This window comes from Camellia sinensis, chromosome 5, assembly GCF_055761805.1.
Source record: "Camellia sinensis isolate YWXY chromosome 5, ASM5576180v1, whole genome shotgun sequence".
In the NCBI taxonomy this organism is placed as follows: domain Eukaryota; kingdom Viridiplantae; phylum Streptophyta; class Magnoliopsida; order Ericales; family Theaceae; genus Camellia; species Camellia sinensis.
In genome coordinates, this window is record NC_138965.1 from 14800850 (window position 1) to 14822619 (window position 21770).

Below are 21770 nucleotides of genomic sequence, written 5' to 3' on the forward strand. Positions count from 1 at the left end.
TAATAATTTTTAATAATGTTAAAATTTTATTTCAATTAATAATTCAGATAATTTTATTATTGTATAGGTGAACAGTTAGAAATTTTAATTTTTTAATTAATTATGTTAAATAAAAAATTTTGATAAGAAAATATTTATAATTTTTCAAACTATAGAGAATAATTCATATTTTAAATAAATCTCAAAAAATTTATTTATAATATACCCTTAATTTTTTAAATCATAATTAAAAAAAAACATATTATGAGATAGATATGGCACACCTTTTAAAAGGTTATATATATTTTCATCTTATTATTAATATATATATATATATATATATTTTCATCTTATTAATCAAAAACTTAATATATATATATATATATATTTTTTTTTCATCTTATTAATCAAAAACTGTAATTACTAATTAGAGGAAGCTCAAAGACTCCAAGGCAAAGAACACTTTTCTCAGCCCGCAGTCGAAGGCACTTCTGGTTTTCCCACTATTCTCTTTCATTCCTAAATACCCCTTTCCCCACACTTTCCCTCACTTTCTCGCTTCCACATCTCCGCCGCTGACCGCCGCCCATCCACCGATTTGACCCACAGAGAGAGAAGAGAGAGCGAGAGGGGCAGCGGAGAGAGACACCATGAGGCCACCAAAGAGGCCGATCCACACCGTGTCGTTATGGGTACGGAAACAGCCGCCGAAGGTGAAGGCTTTCCTCGCGGTGGTGACGGGCATGGCGGCGCTGGTGTTGCTCCGATTCATTGTGCACGATCACGATAACCTCTTTGTTGCCGCCGAAGCTGTTCACTCCGCTGGAATCTGTGTCCTCATCTATAAGCTCACCAAGGAAAAAACTTGCGCTGGTAATTCAACAACCCTAACTATTCTGTGTTTGGTTGATGTTAAATAGAAAGGAAAAACTTACAGTCAATTTGAGTAATCTCAAACCTAGATTCCAAAGGAGACTTCTTTTTGATGTCTCGGTCCTTTGTTGTGCATCGGGTTTCTATTCATCAGGGTTTTTTTGGGTCCAGATTCAGATTGTTTAAATTATTTATTTATTTTGGGTTTCCTTTTTCTTATCGCCCAAGTCTAGGGTTTTATTTATTTATTTTATTATTATTTTTTTTGAAGGGGGAGATTGGATTAAATCGTTTCCAAGTTTTTATTTTTTTGGTGGAAAATTATTTTCTTTATCACTTTTTCTTGTGGGACAGATTTTAATCTGGCTAAATGAGTGCATATAAATTTTTATGTTGAGATTGTCACAGAGCTTTTGAAAGATACACAGTAACCAAAGACAAAGCTGAGGAAGCAGTTGGGAGACCTAAAGTACATTATATTTATTAAGGTTGAAGATGAAGTTCATGAAAGGCAGAGGAGTTATTTTGACCAGCTGTTTAATAAAAATTACTTAGGAAATTGAGTTTAAGTAATAAATTCTTTTGCAGTAGAATGTTAAGGATGCTATGAAGAATATGAAAGTGAAAATTTTTTTTAGAACCAGATGAAATTCCCATTGAAGTTTGGAAGTTTTTGTGTGATGAAGTGGCAATTTGGTTGACTAAATTGTTTAATAAGATCTAAAATTTTAACAAAAATATTTTGATGAGTGGAGGGAGAATCCGTTAGTTCCAATAATCAATTTAACGCAACCATAGATTTTCAGTTTGTTGATTCTGAACTCCCCACCCTAGTCAGATTTTTGCATCACAGCAACATAAATTTCCTTTTGGAAGTTTTAGTTTATTGACCATATGTTTACGAGCAAGAAAGATCGTGGAATCAGGGGTGAACTTTTGCTTCTGATTCTGTTTGTTAAAATCAATCAACCTCCTTGAGCCCCTCAGCAAGACAAAAAAAGCACAAAAAGGAATACAATTTTATTTTACCACATTGTAATTTGAAAATCTTAACAGGATTATGTGAAAAAGATCCTGCTTCACTAGCAACGAGTTATTTTGGCTATGCTTGTGAGATTGTATAGTCCATATATCTGCTCTGATTTCAAGATTATTCATTTTCTAATATTATCAAGACCTGCACAATAAATGGTTTTTGTTCTGTTGGGCATCATATTGATCTCAAGGGCTCGCTCTAAAAGGTTAAACTGGCGTGTCTATAAATATGTATGGTCAGTTTGATATTTGTGCATGCCCATATTTGCAAAACATTTATATACTAAGTTTTAATCTTACTGGGACTCGTGGTTTCTCCTTTGTGTGCCTATATGAATTTAAAATATCTATTTATTCTGCCTGATTTTACATATTTATTCACAAATTACAATCACTTGCTTAGTAGCCCACTCCTCATCTGGAAGCATGGACGATAGGTTATCATCTTACAGAGATTTATGATTACATTCGTTTTGCTTGACATTGAAATATCGGACCAATGAGGAGTTTTACATGAAATGGGACATAGAAGCCCAACTCACTTAAAAAAAATTCTTAATTAAGTCAATGGACTCTTTAACGGTTTGTCAGGTCCCCATTTTGTGATAATGATGTTGCATAATTATCAGTCTTGAGGGATGCATTGATATTACTCGTTACTTGTTATCAAGGTTTTCCTCTTTCTAGTGTGTGCATGCATATATTAACACATGCATTTCTATCTCATTATCCAACCATGAATGGATTTTGTGTGAAAGTTAAGCTCCATTTTAGATAATATTGAGTCTTCAGGGATGCATTGATATCATATCACTCGTTAGTTGTTATCAAGGTTTTCCTCTTCCTAGTGTGTGCATGCATATATTCACACATGCATTTCTTTTTCATTATCCAACTATCAATGGATTTTGTGTGAGAGTTAAGCTCTATTTTAGATAATATTGAGTTTGTATTTTCAGTTTGGATTCTAGAGCTTTATATAGTTGTCAAATCGGGATTTGAAATGGCTTTGTGCTGAATCACGAATCAAATCGGATTGTGAATCGTAAAGATTTAGTCACTTTTTCTATATTACTTAGAAAAATATATCTACACCTTTGAATGTTAAATATATCTTATAAATATGAAATATTTAGACTTAAATCAATAAAGATGTTGTTTTTAATGATGGTCATGTAGGTTAATAGGTAAGACGTTAACAAAGGTTCCTATGTAAGATCACTATCTTATCTTTTTCTTTTTTTTGATATTTCTTATCAATCATTCTTAATAAAGATAGTAAACAAAAACAAATTCTCAATTTTCAAAGTATCAATAATTTAACAACAATATTGATATTTAGACAATAAGTATGCATACTTTTCCAAGTAACAATGACCAAATAATAGAATTATTTAGAGTTTTTTTATTTTAAAAGCCTGAAACATTTTAAAAAGTATAACTGACCTCACTCATGTAATATTCAATTATATTTAATTTAATAAAATAACAATAGATAATTCATGGTGTAAGTTACTTTAAACTTAAAGAAGATATATTATGATTTTTTAAGGGAAAAAAAATGAGAAGAAACGTTAAAAACATGTTGGGTTTGACTGAATCTGATTAGATCCTATTAAAAATTTCGTGACTACTAAAATGACAACAAATCATGTATATGTATTGGTTATTTTGGTACTAAACGCTATTAGAAGTTGTATTATGTTATTTTCACTATAAAGATAGAGAAAAGAATAGTTGAAAATATGTCGGATATGATAGTTTCAAGAATTGCATGAATCGTAAAAAGTGAATTGATTCGTGAATCATTGTATTCACTTCCAAAATAGATTCATCCATAGATTCGTATTTATTTTGCAAAAATTGCGAATTGAATAGTGAATCAAATCACGAATTGTAAGATTATAATAACAGAGCTTTACATTATGTCACACATGATTTATTTCTTCTGAATAACCTGTTCCTGGATGTTTTCAGTGTATTTTTCCTTGTTACACAGTTTACTAACAGCACTGATTAGATTTAATTTACACTTCTGATTATTTGCAGGACTCTCACTTAAATCGCAGGAACTTACGGCTATATTTTTAGCTGTTAGACTGTACTGCAGCTTTGTCATGGAATATGATATACACACTTTGCTTGATTTATCGACATTGGCTACAACCCTCTGGGTTATTTATATGATCCGTTTTAATTTAAAGTCAAGCTACATGGAGGACAAAGACAATTTTGCACTGTATTATGTGGTGAGTCTACCTGTTACCATGTTTTTTTTTTGTGGGTTAGTTACATTTTACCTCCCGGATGTTTAGCTAAAGAACATAACCACATTCTGGTTGAAAAACCTACACATAACCCCCTTATGATCTGGGATGAAGTGCAAATCTTACGGAATCAGTTGAAGATAAACAGTGTGTTGCTCAACTGTGGGTAAGGTGCGTGGTGACTGTGTTTGAACTAATTTTGAGAGCAAAATTACTAAGTGCCCTTATTTAATTTTCCGCTCCTTTTTCTTCCATCTTCAGCTTCCTCAAGATTCAACCCCTCTTCCTCTATTACAGCAGCTTATATCTCCCCTTACGCCACATCCACTAACATGCATCACCACTTTGCCAACCAAGGAATCAAAACCACCACCAACCTCCACCAATAGTCCTCCTGGTGGAGCTACTGAGAAACTTGTCTAACTTGATCTTCGACGGAGATGATGTTGGTTATCCCTTGTACTGCCCAAATGGCTAAGATTACTTCTAAATTAAAATTGGGTACATGAATGCCATACATATATATACACATTAATGTATGTATGTAAAACAGGACTATCAGGAATGAAGTGTGTATTAATACATTAATATATGTTCATAATGTTTTTGTGTGGATGTATATATGTATGTATAATAGGCATCCGTGGTATCAGTTTTGGATAGAAGGATAGGTAGAAGTGTATGTACTAGGAAGAGGGATGACCTGGATCCATTTTTGGATCACTATTACTATAGCTATTTGTTCTGGAAAAAAGTTAGATCCATGTCCAATTACAATCTAGCTAAGCGGAATGAGTGGCTTGCGAGAAAAAAATCTTCACTGCATCTCCAATTAGTCTCAAGTCAGAAACCTTGATGTGCTCTACATTAAGACTCGTTGGGACAGTGAGATGCTAAACATATACATATATGACCATAAACAGAAATGAGATTTGTTCAGGGAGTGAGGGAAAGGGTGACTATTCTGGTTTAAATGGATGGCATAGAGAGAGATCAAAGGTGGGTCTAGTTTGGCTGACCATTTGGGCAATGAATTTTACAAACAAGATGGGGTTAATTTAGACATTTTGCATGAAACTTACTTCCATCCATTTTTTGCACTAAACCTTATACCATATGGGGGTTATGTGTAGGTTTTTAAACCAGAAGGGGGTTATCTGTTTTCTGGCTAAACCTCATGGAGGTAAAATCTAATTAACCCTTTTTAATGAACTCTTTTAACCCTCTTAGTTATTCTTATTCTACTCAATTTGTACTTATTGCTATCATTATCGTGGTTGCCAGAAGTTATGAAACCAAATGGCTACCGAGACCTTTTTGGTCTTAATGGCCAAAAGCCGAAAGTTCTGTACCTCCTGCATGCTGTAATTTGTCTTTATCTTTGCAATATATGCAGAATCTACATGCCTGTATTTATGTAATTTACATCACAACATTGCATCTTTTGTTTGATGACCTAAGTGCTGCTCTTGCACTCCAATTTGTTAGAAATTGCCTTTTAAAATTAAAGATTCATTTGTATTAGATTAAGGGTTGATTTGTACTATACCCATAATGTTGGACAACTTTTTGTGTGAATTGGGTTTGACTCCTTAATACCTCTAATATTCTATTTAATGGCTTAATACTTTTGTTTATTGTTGTAACCAATCTTGGGTTCTCAAATACAGCTTTTAAGATCCTTGTTTTAGATATTGTGCTAATAGTTAGGAATTAATGCTATAAATTGAAACAGTAGATTTGGTTTCTTTATAATTTTGCTTGGTAGAACCTAAGACCAACATTTGCATTATCATGTATAGGTTCTGTTTGACCATGGCACTGCATCTGGAACATCATCACATTTTCCCCTATATTGTGTTGATTTTGGCTTTTTACTAGCTTCAACTCAAAACATTATCGTCCATCACTACTTTAGCAAGTACCTCATCTTACCTTAGTAATGACTACAAGTTCTTGTCATTTCTTTTACTTTCCTGTCATTCATTCATCATTCATCCTAATGACGGTGCACATTTTGTTTATTGATTCCAAGCGTCAGGAAGCATGGGCAACTATATGACTTTTTATGACGTTATCCTGTTAGCAACGAAATGTGTCATGGATAATTATAAAGCTTCTCTTCATCTCTTCCATAGTGTAATAAAATAATCAGATACGCAGCATTCTGCAGTAAATGCTTATGCTGCCAAGCGTGAGAATGTGGGTCAAGTTTGGGTAATGTTCTTTTGCCAGCAGTATTGTTTTCCAGAACTTTTTGTAGGGTAGTCTAATTTTTAAAAAATAGCTCATAGTTTAAAGCTTATAAGTGCGTAAGGTATGTTAGATGTATTTACCTCGTATGAATGGATTTGTTGCCATACATTCCTTTCTATTTTTTTATTTTTATTTTCTTAATTTCCCTCACTTCAATATTGTTTTGTGCGTCTTACTTACATGTTGTACCTTTACTTCATTTTTTTTAAAAACTGATTACCTTGTATTTGATTTTATTTTCTGTTACTGATGATTGTGAATAAACCCCATGGATTTATGTTTTTGTGGTTGTTTTGAGCTGTGTATGTGGCCTATTCTGGCAGATCTCATAGTCCATTGTGTTGCTAAGGTTCCCTTGCTGTTTGATTGATTATGGGTTTAGTTCTTTGGCTGATTGTAAATAGGTACATTATGTGTGATTAAATCACTTTTACTTACTGAAAATAAATTTACCTTGTTTCTCATTTTGTTGTAGGCGGTGCCATGTGCTGTGTTGGCTTTGTTAATTCATCCATCTACGTCACATCATTTTATCAACAGGATTTTTTGGGCAGTCTGTGTATATCTGGAAGCTGTTTCTGTATTACCCCAATTGCGTGTCATGCAAAACACAAAGGTAAAATCTTAACATAAGTGTTTTTTTTTGGGATAAAGTATTAGTGCTTGGCTATGTAACGTCTTCCTTTTGCACTCTCAGATTGTTGAACCATTCACGGCTCATTATGTATTCGCATTGGGCATTGCAAGGTTCCTGAGCTGTGCACATTGGGTTCTACAGGTTTGATATGCGTACTTTTAATATCTAAATTTGTTTTGAGTGAGGAATTTGATCATATTCTTGTGTTTAAAAGTTTGTACATTGATCAACTTTTGACTGTTGGGGTAGTGCCGACAAACATCATCCCGTTCAACTTGAAATTTGGCCTGCGCTAGACCATCCAAAAACTACTATAATGATTATAAACTAGCATAAGTTTGCAATATTTATGGTCTATAGTAGTTGGGATTCATCCATCTTAATATTCCATCTATATTTTCTTTTTTCTCCTATGTACTTTCTTCTCTTCCTTGCCTTTCTTACATAATTTCTGACATGAAAACACTTGATATCTTGCTTGCTGGTGCATAGGTTGAGTTCAAACTTTGTTCACGTGGTGAACTATTTGATCTGTTATTTTGCATTGGTTAATTTCTATGAAGCACGGACACCTCCCTAGGCTTGCGTACGAGTGTTGGACACGAACACACATCGGACATGTTGTGGACACGGGTCCGGCAATCTCCCTAACGTGTCTTTTTTTTTTGAATTTTTCTAGTCGGACATGTGGTGGACACGCGATGACACGTTTCAGACGCACGAGGTGGATCAAAGATGCCCTAACTTGTTGGAGAGAGAGAAAGAGATTGAAGAAGCCCTAACATGTTTCGCGATGACCCGTTTCTTTATCTTCTCTATTCTTCTTATCCTCCTCCTCCCTTTTTTGATTTTGTCTCTCTCCCCTCTTTTGATTTTCTTTCTCTCTCCCTTTTTTGATTTCGCCTGTTTCCTCTCTTTCGTTTTTCTTTTTTTTTTCTCTCTCTCTCCTCCCTCCCTTTTTTTCCCTGATTTTGTCTATCTCCCCTCCTTTTAATTTCTTTTTGTCCTTTTTTTGGGTATCCATGTTTTTTTTCAATCTAAAATTCATAGAGCAAATTATTTTGACTTGAAAAAAAATCAATTTTTATTAAATTTTTTTAGGTAATGTGTTTATTAATTTTATTATTATTGTAATTTTATAGGAATTAATGATTTTTTTTAAAATTTTTTTTAGACGTATAATAAATAAATAAATAAATTTATATACGTGTCCCTAGCGTGTTGTGTCTCCCATTTTTGAAAATTTGTGTGTCCATGTTATGTCCCGTGTCCAGTGTCCGTGCATCATAGGTTAGATTGAGTTCTATTAAGTGGTTAAACTTTGTTCATCATCTCTGCAAATGGTGTGGTTGTTCATTATTCTGGCTGTTTATTATCTTGTGCACTTGGCTGGAACTTGCTGGATTTTGGACGTCCCACTCTGTTTGGATTGAGGAGAGAGTGAAAAGAAAAAGTTAGTTATGAGGGGAAGAGAAGGAAGGAAAAGGGAGGTATCCTTCTTGTTTGGTTAGACAATACTGGGAAGAAAAGATTATCTTTCCTTCTCCTTGTTTGGTTGGAGAATGATAAAAACAACGTCCAATTAGTAAACATTAATGTATGTTTGGAAAGAAAAAGATTGAGTACACACCTAACCTTTGGTATAGTGCATAAAGTGGTGGCCCCAAGACTTGAATCCATAACATTAAGGTTATTAAGTCAAGTTTTAACCATTGAACCAATGGTCACCCCTTGGAGAATAATCATAAAGGGAAAGTTAAATATGTATTGTTTAAAATATTAGTGGGGTTATACATTTATAAAAAAAACAATATATATATTAGTGAGGTTATAAAATATTATTATGGGATGCACTTCACTTCTATGTTTCCTCCCAATTTTGGAACGAAAGAGAAGTGCTCAAAATGTTTGTACTCTAAAAAAAAATCCAAACATGATGTTACCTCAAAATCCTTCAATTCCCGCCTAAACCATCACATCAATCCTCAAAATCCTTCACTTCCTTCCTAAACCATCAGTGCAAATGGAATCTTAATTTTCATAGAATTCTCCAATATGAAGGCTACATTAGAACTAGGGCTACATTAGATAGTGTTGGAACTATTGTGAATTTTTTAATCAATATAGTACTTGTGAAGGTATGTTGAATTGGTTGTTGACAATAATATAAATTTAGAGAATCTTGTGCATGATTTGAGTAGCTTTTTGCTTTCAGAAAGACCTGTTCGTATGGGTTGCTATGAGGGGTTGGATGTCCACTTCGGAAACAGTGTGGTCTCTCGAATGAATAAAATCAATTCCAATCCCGCACATTTATTATCAAAAAATTGGAGAAAAAATAAACAACTAAATAAGTGCATGGAGAATGCATAAACAGTGTTCTAAGAACAACAAATCTAAAAACAAACATGATTATGTTCATCACAAAAGTCGCAAAACTCCCATGTTATTGTTGGTAATAGACGTGAGTATTGGCCTAAAAAACAAATAGATAAAGATACGGCCCAACATAATGGTCAACAAAGAATTTTCAGGCCCAATAATGCAAGGAAAGGAAAGATACTGATGAAAACTGTTGATAAACCAAACATTCCTAATTCAAACGAAGCAAAGGAAGGAAATTGGAGTGTTGAACCATTTATTGAGCTCATAAACATAATCTTTAAAAATGAAGTGTTAATGCATTCATTGTTGTTCTAAATGTATGGGATTATGGGTCCCAAAATTATGATCAAGTGCAATCATGGTTCTTTATCTTTATGGACTTGACCTCTACAGGGGTTGTGAGTTTTCACTAGATTTTCGTTTTCGTGTGATTGATTGTATGATTTGCCATTATTTCTTTGTTTTTCTATTTCCTCCGAACAGGTTTTGGACAGTCGTGGCCATCTGCTGACAGCTCTGGGTTATGGATTATGGCCTTCAATGGTTCTTATCTCGGAAATTGTTCAAACTTTCATACTAGCTGATTTCTGTTACTACTATGTGAAAAGGTCAAATAAACTTTTTATGATGACAGCCAAACCTTTATTAAATGCATTTGTTTTTTCTTTTTCCTTTCTAAAATGTTTGTTATGGTTTGCAGTGTTTTCGGAGGACAGCTTGTTCTACGCCTTCCTTCTGGGGTTGTGTAACTGAAGATTGTACAAGCAATGCTGGCATTGGAAGGAAACCTTAAGTGTAACGCGCACTCTTCATTTTGTTACTCTCTCTTTATACTGTTCATGTTACTAGGTCTAGGTGGTCTGGTCCATCCATGACTGAAATCAAGTGGACTTTGTAAATTTTGCAATGGACATGGAGGGAACTTTGATGACGGGATAACGAAAAAAAAAAAAAAGCTTGGTTGCACCAGAAATCAGATTAATTTTTTTGTGTCAACACTAATATATGGTGGCTTTTATATAATGGAGTTTAAGTTATTTTTGGCTTCATGATGTTTTTTTGAGCTCTTATTAGTTGATAATGCTGACCTAAGTAGCAGCAGGAATATGGTGCTGGATTTTGGAGTGCCTTTACAAGTTCCATTTATTTTTGTTCTTAGTGAACTTTTGTTTTTTCTTATACTTTTGAAGTTCGTGTAAATTAGATGATACTAGGAATTTTTAGAAAGTGACGTATTTTCGGTTTATTTTTGTTCCTAGTTGCATCAATTGCCCTAAACCACCGTTACAAGAGTGGGTGTGGCTAATACTAATCCTAGTAAGAATGCGTGTTTAGTAAATAATATATATATATATCTATATTATATATAAGGTGAACACTTCTTATGGTGTCCTGAAGCCGGATTTAGGGTGTCTGCTGTGCTAGGTAGGCACTGTTGTGCGGCCTTATGGGTTTATTTTGGGATTTGTTTTAATTATTTGAACCGTTTACATTTTAGAGTACATTGATTAAAACATACTTGTAAAAAATTAAGTTAATTGGATATTGTTAATCTTTTCATCTATTTACATTTATATTTATTTTAATACTCTTAATCACACAATCATTTATTTTTGAAGATACAAATGTGAGTGAATGAAAGGGTTAACGATATTTGATTAATTTAATTTTTTACAGATATGTTTCACTTAATGTATTCTAAAATGTGAACGGTTCGAATTATCAAAACGGATTTCGAAATAGGCCCAAAGAGCTGCACAGCAGTGCCTGTTGTGCTGGGTGCATAGCAGGCACCCTAACTCTTTTGAAACCTTTATTTCTTATGCTGTCATGTATTCACTTTTTTATTAAAAAAAAAAAAAATTAGATAGATAAGAGGAAGAAACTTGAACTTTAAATTTATGTCAAATGAATATGAATCTTATTATTTGACTAGTACACAATATATTTTATTTTATTTTTATTTATTTAAATTGTACACGTTATGTGTGTCAACCGTCAGTACCGTTAGTGTGTATATATATATATATAATGTTTGTAGTTTCGAACAACAATAATGGATACTATCACGAGATGTTTTCATTTAATGGAATTGTCAATTTTTCATAATTTTTATTTTTTGGGTCATGTAATTATTAAGTTTTTTGTTATTGATTTGGCATTAAAAAAAAAAAAAAAAAGGTGGAATTCTTGAAAGGCATGATAATGATTTTCTCTAGAAGGACTTTTAAGAATAATGACTTTCTCTATAGGGTTTCCAAACACAGCACCCCATGTTTCGAGGGGGCATTGAATTGTATATATGTGTGTATGTAGGAAAATTTCAAATCAATTGAAAATAATTTTATTTTCATAAAAGAGCCATTGAATTGTATATATACATTTACTACTATTATAAAGTGTGAAGAATTTATTATGTTTTTTTTACTTTTTTTTTTTAAATTTTAATTTTATCCTCTCAATTTAATATATTTTTTAAAAGTTATGAAGAGTTGTATGTAAACCATCTCATTATTTTTGGAGTTGTACGTTTAAAAATAATATATCTGTTTTCAAGAATACTATATAAATATAAATAAATTATATCCTTTCTTATCAACAACCAAAAAAAAAAAAAAAAACGTCTCCCTATTTTTTATATTGATGATAATTGAAGAATAAAAAATAATTACTTTTTTAATTTTATTTTTTGTATCTGCTTCTATACTAATATATATAATATTTACAATTCTCCATCATGGATCAAATCACTGTAAATAATTTTGATTGAATCTTAAAGTTGTATGCATTTCTTTGAATTTAGATAGAGGAAAGCTCATGCATTTTTAAAATAGAGATTTGTATTGCATTTCAAAAATTTGCGGGTTATCTTTTATACACTTTCTTTTTTGTTTGAATTATATTTTATGAACTGTAACCAAAAAAAAAAAAAAAAAAAATCCAAACAAGAATCACTTTCGTTGGTTTTATTTTTTAAATATGTTTTTTAATTTTTGATTTTTCATATTTTTCAGTTTTGATGATTAAAGATATTGAAATTTCTTCATAGTTTATATTTAAATTATACTTTTACATGAAAATCTAATATCTAATAATCTAAATAGAATTAAAAAGTAAAGTATTGTGAAAAATCTAGAAATCCCCTAGATGTTGATTTGAGATTATGTATCAATTTTAAACAGTATAAAACAATCCCAATAAAATAATCAAGACAAATCGACACAATGATTTTACGTGGAAAAACCACAATTGGACACCTCCAATTGTGATAAAAAATCATGGGCAAAAGCCACAAAATAATCCACTAAAAAGACATAAAGGAATTACACAAATATACTCTCAATTACCTAGCGAATCCACGCCTGAATTGAACCAACCTCTATGTGTCTCTTCCAGCCCCGTCTTCACCTCGGAATTGTCTAGACGATGAGCCACTCCAGAATCCACCAAACCTTCAGGTTCAAATTCTTCAGAATCCACCGAAGAACAACTCTCTCCTTTGTATAGAATGAACAAACGAACCTTTGATGTATTCTTCTTAACCCATGAGTTGAATACTCAATTAAACATCAAAGAAAACTAGCAAAATATCCCTAGATATAAACTTTAATATCCAAAAAGAAGATCTGGAGCAGTAATCCTAAAATCTGACAGAAACACGTACTTATAGAAATCTGAGACTTCGAAGCTCGCTCGAGCGAAGACTCTCTCGCTCGAGCTAGGAACTAACCTCGCGTGTTTTTCCATAAGTGGCTTCGCTTGAGCCACACAACCTTTGCTCGAACGTACATTCATCCTTCTCAGGTTTTTTGCCAGACGCAGCCTTCGCTCAAGCGAGCTAGGGCGGACATGCAACTTCGAATGCAATTTTGCATTTTACTTTGGGGACGCTGTCCCTCGACCCCGCCGGGGCGCTGCCCCGGACCCGTCAAGGGGCGCTGCCCCTTGGACTCTTGCGAGCTGACCGAGCAGCTCGATCCCCATCATAATCAGCTAAGTGGCAATCTTGAAAGTATTAACATTACAAACTCCTCTGCAAAGCATAATTCGGGTTGGATTCGCATCTAAAAAACTCATAGCCTCACTAAAATAAAAAGTGCGAAAGCAAGTTCAACTGAAAGGAGTTTTGTCAACCGGGATTGTCAACAATAAAAACCTAACAATCTCCCCATTTGGCAATGCCGTGACAAAACACACCTAACAAATAAAATCTTAATCACCCCAACCCATTACAGCCAACAAAAACAAACTTCTTTCTCAAGGTCATAATCTGCAAAACAGCTATTAGTGCCACAATCTCCAAAACAACTATTAGTTCCACAAGAGTATATGAAAAAGCAATAAACATATGGTTAGATTATCTTGAAGTATGAGATGGAAAACATGAATAGATGCGACTTGGATGTAGCATGAATAGATGAAAACTAAGACATATGCACCCGACACATGACATGAATACATGAAATCATATGACACATGAAAAACAAACTTCTCCCCCTTTTTTTGTCACAAATTGACAAAGGAAGCTCAAACAACAAAAGTAAGATTATAAACCACACAAACAATGATATGATGATGTAAGTATCATGACCATGCAAGAAGGAAATAATGAACAAACAGTGCATAGCAACATGCAAAACAACTATAGCCAATCTCCCTTACCAAACAAATCAAAGTGTTCATGCTAACAAACTCTTGTAATGATAAACCAAACTCCCCCTCACTAAAAACAATGAACAAGAAGAAAACGACAAAAAATAATATGGTGGAGCAAGCAAGGAATTTCAGATTTGTACCTTGAAACACATAAGATTATCCAAGAAGCACAATTACTTGAAAACACAATGTGCACAGCCTCTAGAAAATTCATCATAAAAAAAAGTGATGCATTATGTAAAAAGCATAGATCCGATGAAAAAAGTGTGTGTGACTCTTAGAGTTCGACAAACATAGGATTTAAATCCTAGTAGTGATCTGATAGCTGGACCTCTGACAAGAGAATCTAAGCACAACTAAGGAAAGTCAAACTACTAGGAATCAAGGGGTATTTGTTGAGTAATAGCGGAGGCTTCCTCTCAATCAATGAATCCTTTATTTTGTCTTTTTTTTCACATCTTTTTCTTTTATTTCTTTTGTACATCTTTTTTTTCTTTTGCACATATTTTTTTCTTTTGCACACTCATTGGCGGCTGACACACTCAAGAGTATGGAAACCGAACCAGAGAAGCATGAATATAATAAGGATGGCCTGGTTGGTGACTCTGAGGTTGCCTTTTCCTTATGCCTGGACTACACAGAACAAAGGAGAAAGCCGTGGAGATGCAAAAAGATGGAAGGTGGTTTAAGAGATTCAACATCACCCATGATATGCTAGTATAGGTCAATTCCTCTAGAAAAACAAAAGATACAATGCCAGAAGTCCATAGAAAAAAAAAATCACTAAGGCGGAAGACTCCGATATTTGCTAATCCAAGAGTGTGTACAGAATGAGACATACTAATAAAAAAAAAACACACACTCCAAAATGAGTAATGACCACAGAAAGCACACACATATTAACATGTAATGGATATTCTTATCAATTCCAATATGCACCAAGGACCACTCAAAAATTTTAAGCTTGCAAACCATACAAAGAAAATCCTTTTGGTTTTTATTTATTTATTTATTTATTATTTTTCTAAACAAAGCAAGACAGAAAACGAATATGCACACGTTAAATGACTCAAAAAGAAAAAAAAAACACACAGAAACCTAAAAACTAAAAGGAATATACAAATTAACATAAGTCAAGTTTTCGCACCCAAACCGCTTTAGTATGAATAAAGTTTTGAGAATTGCGGTTCTTGGATGGTGTCTTGACGTTGTGGTTCCCTTCACTTTCAATGGGAACCCGTCTCGACTTGGTTTTCAGCTTCCTATTTCTAGGTCTAGGCAAATACAAACTCGCTCCAAGTTTGGTCTCAAGCTGATCAAAATAACGAGGTCTAATTTGACCTTTGACCTTTAACGTCATTGCTACCAATGAAGTGTTTCCTACCCCACGAGATGTTGTAATTTCTTACATCTCTATGAGACACTCTCCCATGCAACTTATAACAATAAGGGCGAATATGACCATGCATACCACAATGATGACAAATAAAAATAGGGTGTACAGGGTGTACCTTCTTTTCTATTACCTTACCAACTCTAGGAAGTTTGAGAAGTCCATCCTTATGTTGAATTTTTTGTTCTCCCTTTCCTTGAGTTCTTGTATCATGAGATGTAAATGCACTTTGTTTTTGCTCTTTGTTATCACCAAAGCCAATGCCACTCTTGTCACAACACATTTGTTGAGACCCAATGATATCCTCCAAAGTCTTTGATCCTTTGTTCCAAAGACCAATGGTAGCCATAGCATACTTGAGCTCTTCCTCATCACTTCTCGAGGATTCATTATGAGTGGCATTCTCAACCGGGCTCTTCGGATACTGTGTTCGTCCTTCAGTTTCGGAAGCCACCATGAAAACAAGGAATTGTTTATGTCCCTCTTCGCCTTGATCTTCATTGTCACTTTCATCTTTATCAGATTTTGATTCATCATCCCAAGTGATAGCGATGGTTTTCTTCTTCCTCAAATGAGTGGGGCATTCTTGAGCAAAGTGAACAAATCCTTGGCATTCATAACATTGGACTCTTTCAGAGTTTCCTTGTATCTTTCCTTTCTCCTTCTTGGCTATAGAATTAATTTTGAGTTTATCTTTACCTTTGGATTTATGAGTATGAGTAGATTCCAAAAGATTAGGATTCTTTTTCAGAAAAGATTTTTTAAATTGTTTTACAAAAGCATCCGTAATCTTGGAATCTATCTCACAATCTTCATCAGAATCCTCTCCAGCTCTATGAGCACTACTAAAAGCAACATCTTTTTGTTTCTTTTTGAAATTCCTATGTGCCTCATAAGTTTGGAGATTTCTAACTAAATGATCTAGCTTGAGGTTGTCAACATCTTGAGCTTCCTCAATAGTCGTAACTTTTAGTTGGAACCGATCGGGCAAGGACCTCAAAATTTTTCCTACAATCTTGGATTCCAGTATTTTTTCACTTAAATTGAAGCTGGAATTTACAATGTCACTCAACTTCGCATAAAATTCATCAAAGATCTCACTATCTTTCATTGAAAGGTTTTCGAAACTAGACGTGAGCCTTTGAAATTTTGAGCGTTTAATCGAAGGAGTGCCCTCATGAATAGTTTGTAAAATATCCCAAGCCTCTTTTGCGACTTCACAATTGCAAATCCGAGTAAACTCTTTAGGTGTGACAGCACAAAAGAGAGAATTGATAGCTTTACTATTCCAGCTACTATTTTGGTAATCAATTGTGTCCCACTTATCGATTGGTTTGGGGAAAGTTACTCCATCAACGGCAATCGTCGATTCAGTCCACCCATACATGACAGATTGCCAAACTTTTTCATCAATAGATTTTAAAAACGATCTCATCCGAGCTTTCAAAAACGAATAATTGGATCCGTTAAGTAGGGGTGGTCGAACCATAGAATTTCCCTCACGAATTGAATCCATTATCACAAATCAAATAAGATCTCGTTCAAAAGTTTTAAAAAACAAAAGAGTGACCCGCTCTGATACCAATTGAAAAATCTAGAAATCCCCTAGATGTTGATTTGTGATTATGTATCAATTTTAAGCAGTATATAACAATCCCAATCAAACAATCAAGACAAATCGACACAACGATTTTACGTGAAAAAACTATAATTGGACACCTCCAATTGTGATAAAAAATCACGGGTAAAAACCACAAAATAATCCACTAAAAAGACATAAAGGAATTACACAGGTATACTCTCAATTACCAAGCGAATCCACGTCTGAATTGAACCAACCTTTATGTGTCCCTTCCAACCTCGTCTTCACCTCGGAATTGTCTAGACGATGAGCCACTCCAGAATCCACCAAAGCTTCAGGCTCAAATTCTTCTGAATCCACTGAAGAACAACTCTCTCTTTTGTATAGAATGAACAAACGAACCTTTGATGTATTCTTCTTAACCCATGAGTTGAATACTCAATTAAACATCAAAGAAAACTAGCAAAATATCCCTAGATATAAACTTTAATATCCCAAAAGAAGATCTGAAGCAGTAATCCTAAAATCTGACAGAAACACGTACTTATAGAAATCTGGGACTCCGAAGCTCGCTCGAGCGAGGAACTAATCTCACGTGTTTTTCCATAAGTGGCTTCGCTCGAGCCACACAACCTTTGCTCGAACGTACATTCATCATTCTCAGGTTTTTTGCCAGACGCAGCCTTCGCTCGAGCGAGCAAAGGCGGACATGTAACTTCGAATACAATTTTGCATTTTGCTTCGGGGACGCTGCCCTGGACCCGCCAAGGGGCGCTGCCCCCTGGACCCCCGCAAGCTAACCGGGCAGCTCGATCCCCATCATAATTAGTGAAGTGGCAATCTTAAAAGTATTAACATCACAAACTTCTCTGCAAGGTATAATTCGGGTTGGATTCGCATCTAAAAAACTCATAGCTCACTGAAATAAAAAGTGCAAAAGCAATTACAACTGGAAAGAGTTTTGTCAACCGGGATTGCCAAGAATAAAAACCTAACATATTGATAAACAATTTATAAATTCAAACATGTATTGATTTTTTTTATTATATATATATATATATATATTTTGTTCTTGTTGTTGTTGTTGTTGTTGTTCATAATATTTTTTTTTCCAAAAAGAATACAAAACAAATATTTTCTAAGTGTGTTTAGATTAAATGAATCTAAATCTAAAAGTATTAATTAAGTGAATCTAAAAATAAAATAAAAGAGTTATTAAAAAAAAAAGCAGTGTTAAAGACAAAAAGCATGGAAATAAAAAAATTTAAAACAAAAATTTGAAAAAATAAATCAAACCAAACACTATCAACTTTTCTTTTTTTAAATCTCTCTTCACTAATCTCTAATTTTATACGAATTATGCACAAATTCATTTCATTTTTTATGTGAATTTAATAATCTAATTTAAAAATAGTGCATACACACAAAAATGTAACACTGAACATTTACATTATGACGAACTATTTAATTATGAATAAATAACTTCTCATTATCACCTGTATTATATTATTACAAAAGATTTCAAATATTATTTTTGTGATATCTTACATATATATACAAAAATATAAATGTAAATTTATATATGTTATTATATTCATACATTATCAATCTGTAATGCTACATTACTATCAGATACTTTAAATTTCTAACATGTATCGCTTTAGTAATATAGTTATATTTGCTAGAGAAAAACTGTGGAATTGTGTATTATTCTCCTATCAATTTATATTTAATATATATACGTACATGTCATATAAACAAGTGTCCACAACAAATATTTTCAATAACATGCCAAGACTTTGCAAAACACTTTTCTCATGACAATAATTGTACTTTTTTTCCCCTTACAAAAAAAATTACAAAGGAAATTGAATTTTGATATTCATAATAATATGATATCGCCTTAAACTCTTACTTATTAAAATATTTTTATTATAATGAGTTATAATAGTGAGTAAGAAGAAAAACAAGAAGATGATAAAACAAAAACTACAGAAGATCTATTGTAAGATATTCTCTAAGCAAAGTTAGACGAGTTGAAACATGAATTGTCCTATCTGTTATAAAGTTTAAGAAAAATAATATATTTCATGTACACATTTTATGTTTATAAAATTTCTCATTTATTATTTAAATTCTTCAGTCAAGTATGTATTAATTTCTTACTTAGTTATATTTTGGATACAGATCAATTTACCCATACAAGTCTTCATACTTTGTTTGTATACATATCACATATCAATTTAAGAGACATGTATAATTACAATATTAACAGTTGATGATGTTGGAACAATCTTCTGTGTAAATAAAATAAATTGAAACTAAATCAAACAAAATAAATAAACAACATACCGAATTTATTTATCGAACCGAATTTAAAAAATCAAAAATCAAGTCGAGTGTGTAACACTCTGTCCTTAAGACAGATTTGCCCGCTATAGTACTTATGGTTGAGTGGCGTCTATCTCCCAAGATACATTGATCTTCACAAATTTGTAGAAGCACTTCAAACAAATTTGTTCGGCGAACTAGAACCTGTGTTTTATACTCTCTTTATTATTTTCCTAAAACTAGAATGTAGAAAAATACACTAAATAAAAGAATTGGACAGCAACAAGGTATTTTGCAGATTTATTTTTCCGAATGTAAACACTGCTAGAATAGCAGGTATATATAGGCAAGAAAACCTGACCCGAACAGGTGTATTTCCGAAGTGAACAAGTGCAAAACATGGACAGATTCAGAATTTGAATTCAAACTATTTTACTGATCGTAGGGGTGGGCAATAGATATACCGATCTGCCAAAACCGACCGAACCGAACCGATCCGCCGCATTTTGGACGGATGCGTGATGACGAGCGGATGGTTGCGGATTGATTTTCTCCAATCCGCCAATTTGGCGGACGGATGGCGGATTTGAGGTTCCTTTGGCCACAACCGAACCGCCAAACCACGAGTACCCATAGTAATTTATAAGATTTTGTGTTTTCAATTTGTTTAAATATTTTGTTTGTGTTTTCAATTGAAAAAGAGTTCAAATATTCTGTTGAAAAAAAGTTTTCAACTTGAATATATTTTTTGAATTGAAAAAAATAAACGTATTATTTATCTATATTTTTTGGTTTTTAAATCTAACTCTAAAAGTAATAAATAGAAAATATGAAATATGTTGGTTGGTTTTAGTTTTCAAAACATATATAAATGTAATAATGCAGAGACATACAATCTCAACTATTGCTCTGTTCATGGTTTTTGTGGTTTGAATTGTTTTTATATTTGAAGAACCACAGATTGTAATACTTTATGTGGATGAGGCATGCTGTGATTGTAATATGTGGATGAGGCATGCAGTGATTGTGATATTCTAAAGTTTCAAACTTTCTTTCTTTGGATGAGGCATGCAGTAATTGTAATACTTTTTTAAGTCATTGACTGTAATACTTTTTTTTTTTTTTTGAGGAAGTGCACAAGTTGAACTATGTTGAAAATTTATAAAATTTCAAACCGCTAAACCGATTCGCATCCATCCGCCAAACCGCCAATCTGCCAATCCGCTCAATCCGCATCCGCCGGATTGGCAGACGGATGCGGATTGATTTTCTCCAATCCGCCAATCTGGCGGACGGATGGCGGATTGGAGATTTCGTGGCCGCAACCGACCCACGCCCACCCCTAATTGACCGTTACACATGGAACAAAATTCCTTCCAAACAATTTTGAAAAGTAGCCGTTGGTTTGTGGAACACAAATAAACCTGTCGAACTTTATTACATAAACTATTTTGAATATATATATATATATATTAAACAAATTGAATAGTTTAATAAATAAAGAAAGATGTACAAATTTTAGGAAATCACTTAGGAACCCAAAATTTGAATTTAGAATTAAATTAAATTCCCACAATTACAAACTTTAGGAAACCACTTAAGAACCTAAAATTTGAATTTAGAATTAAATTAAATTTCCATAATAATTTTTATTGAAAAAATTCAAATGAATTTTATCTAAAAAATTAATGTTAGACCCGAAAACGACGTCAACTTCCCATTCACTCATAAATGGTTTTGACGTTCCGTCTTTCCCTTGTGACTTGCCACGCGGCAAGAAACACTTCACCTCTTCGGACCCACCCCAAAAGACGTTTGGGTCCACTCAATTTTGGGCTCAAAGTCGGCCTAAAATATGCCTTATATAAACCAATTTTCCAATAATCCCCCACATGAATGGAATTTGACGGAGAGAAAATGCAACAACATGATCTAAATACAGAGAGTACAAAAATTGGTAATATTCTGCAAAGGATAGGTAGCTTTTGGCTTTGAACCTTCCCTTGTGAGACATTATCGGATTTACTAGCTAACCAGTGAACATGATGTCTTGAACTGTTCAGCCGTTTGTGTAAACCAAGACAATAGAACTCACACAGTATATACCCAGACACAGTTTAGCTCTCACTATTGTGTTCATTTTGGCCCTGAACAACCTGGTCTTTCATGAGTGTGCTAGAGAATTGTAGCCTTTCACAAAGCTCATAGAGCCGGCCCAGTTCACACTCACATAGGTGATTCTTATGAAGAGTATCCTACCATACTCCACTAGGTTTACCTAGTTATAAGAATCATTAAAATTTTACTTAATCTCAAACGCTGTAGACATCACTATTTCATCAAAGAAATGGGTAGGAGTTAGACTCCCCAGTGATC

General features: G+C 33.4%; 1 protein-coding gene across 1 annotated transcript; it reads left to right on the forward strand.

Annotated features, from left to right (window-relative positions):
* Nucleotides 1–355: 355 nt before the first annotated feature.
* LOC114294709 (uncharacterized) lies at nt 356–10469 on the forward strand. Its single transcript, XM_028238859.2, has 6 exons — nt 356–852; nt 3937–4136; nt 6886–7026; nt 7108–7188; nt 9916–10040; nt 10133–10469. The coding sequence occupies exons 1-6, from the start codon at nt 630–632 to the stop codon at nt 10179–10181; spliced, it is 819 nt and encodes a 272-aa protein (XP_028094660.2). The 5' UTR covers nt 356–629; the 3' UTR covers nt 10182–10469.
* Nucleotides 10470–21770: the final 11301 nt, after the last annotated feature.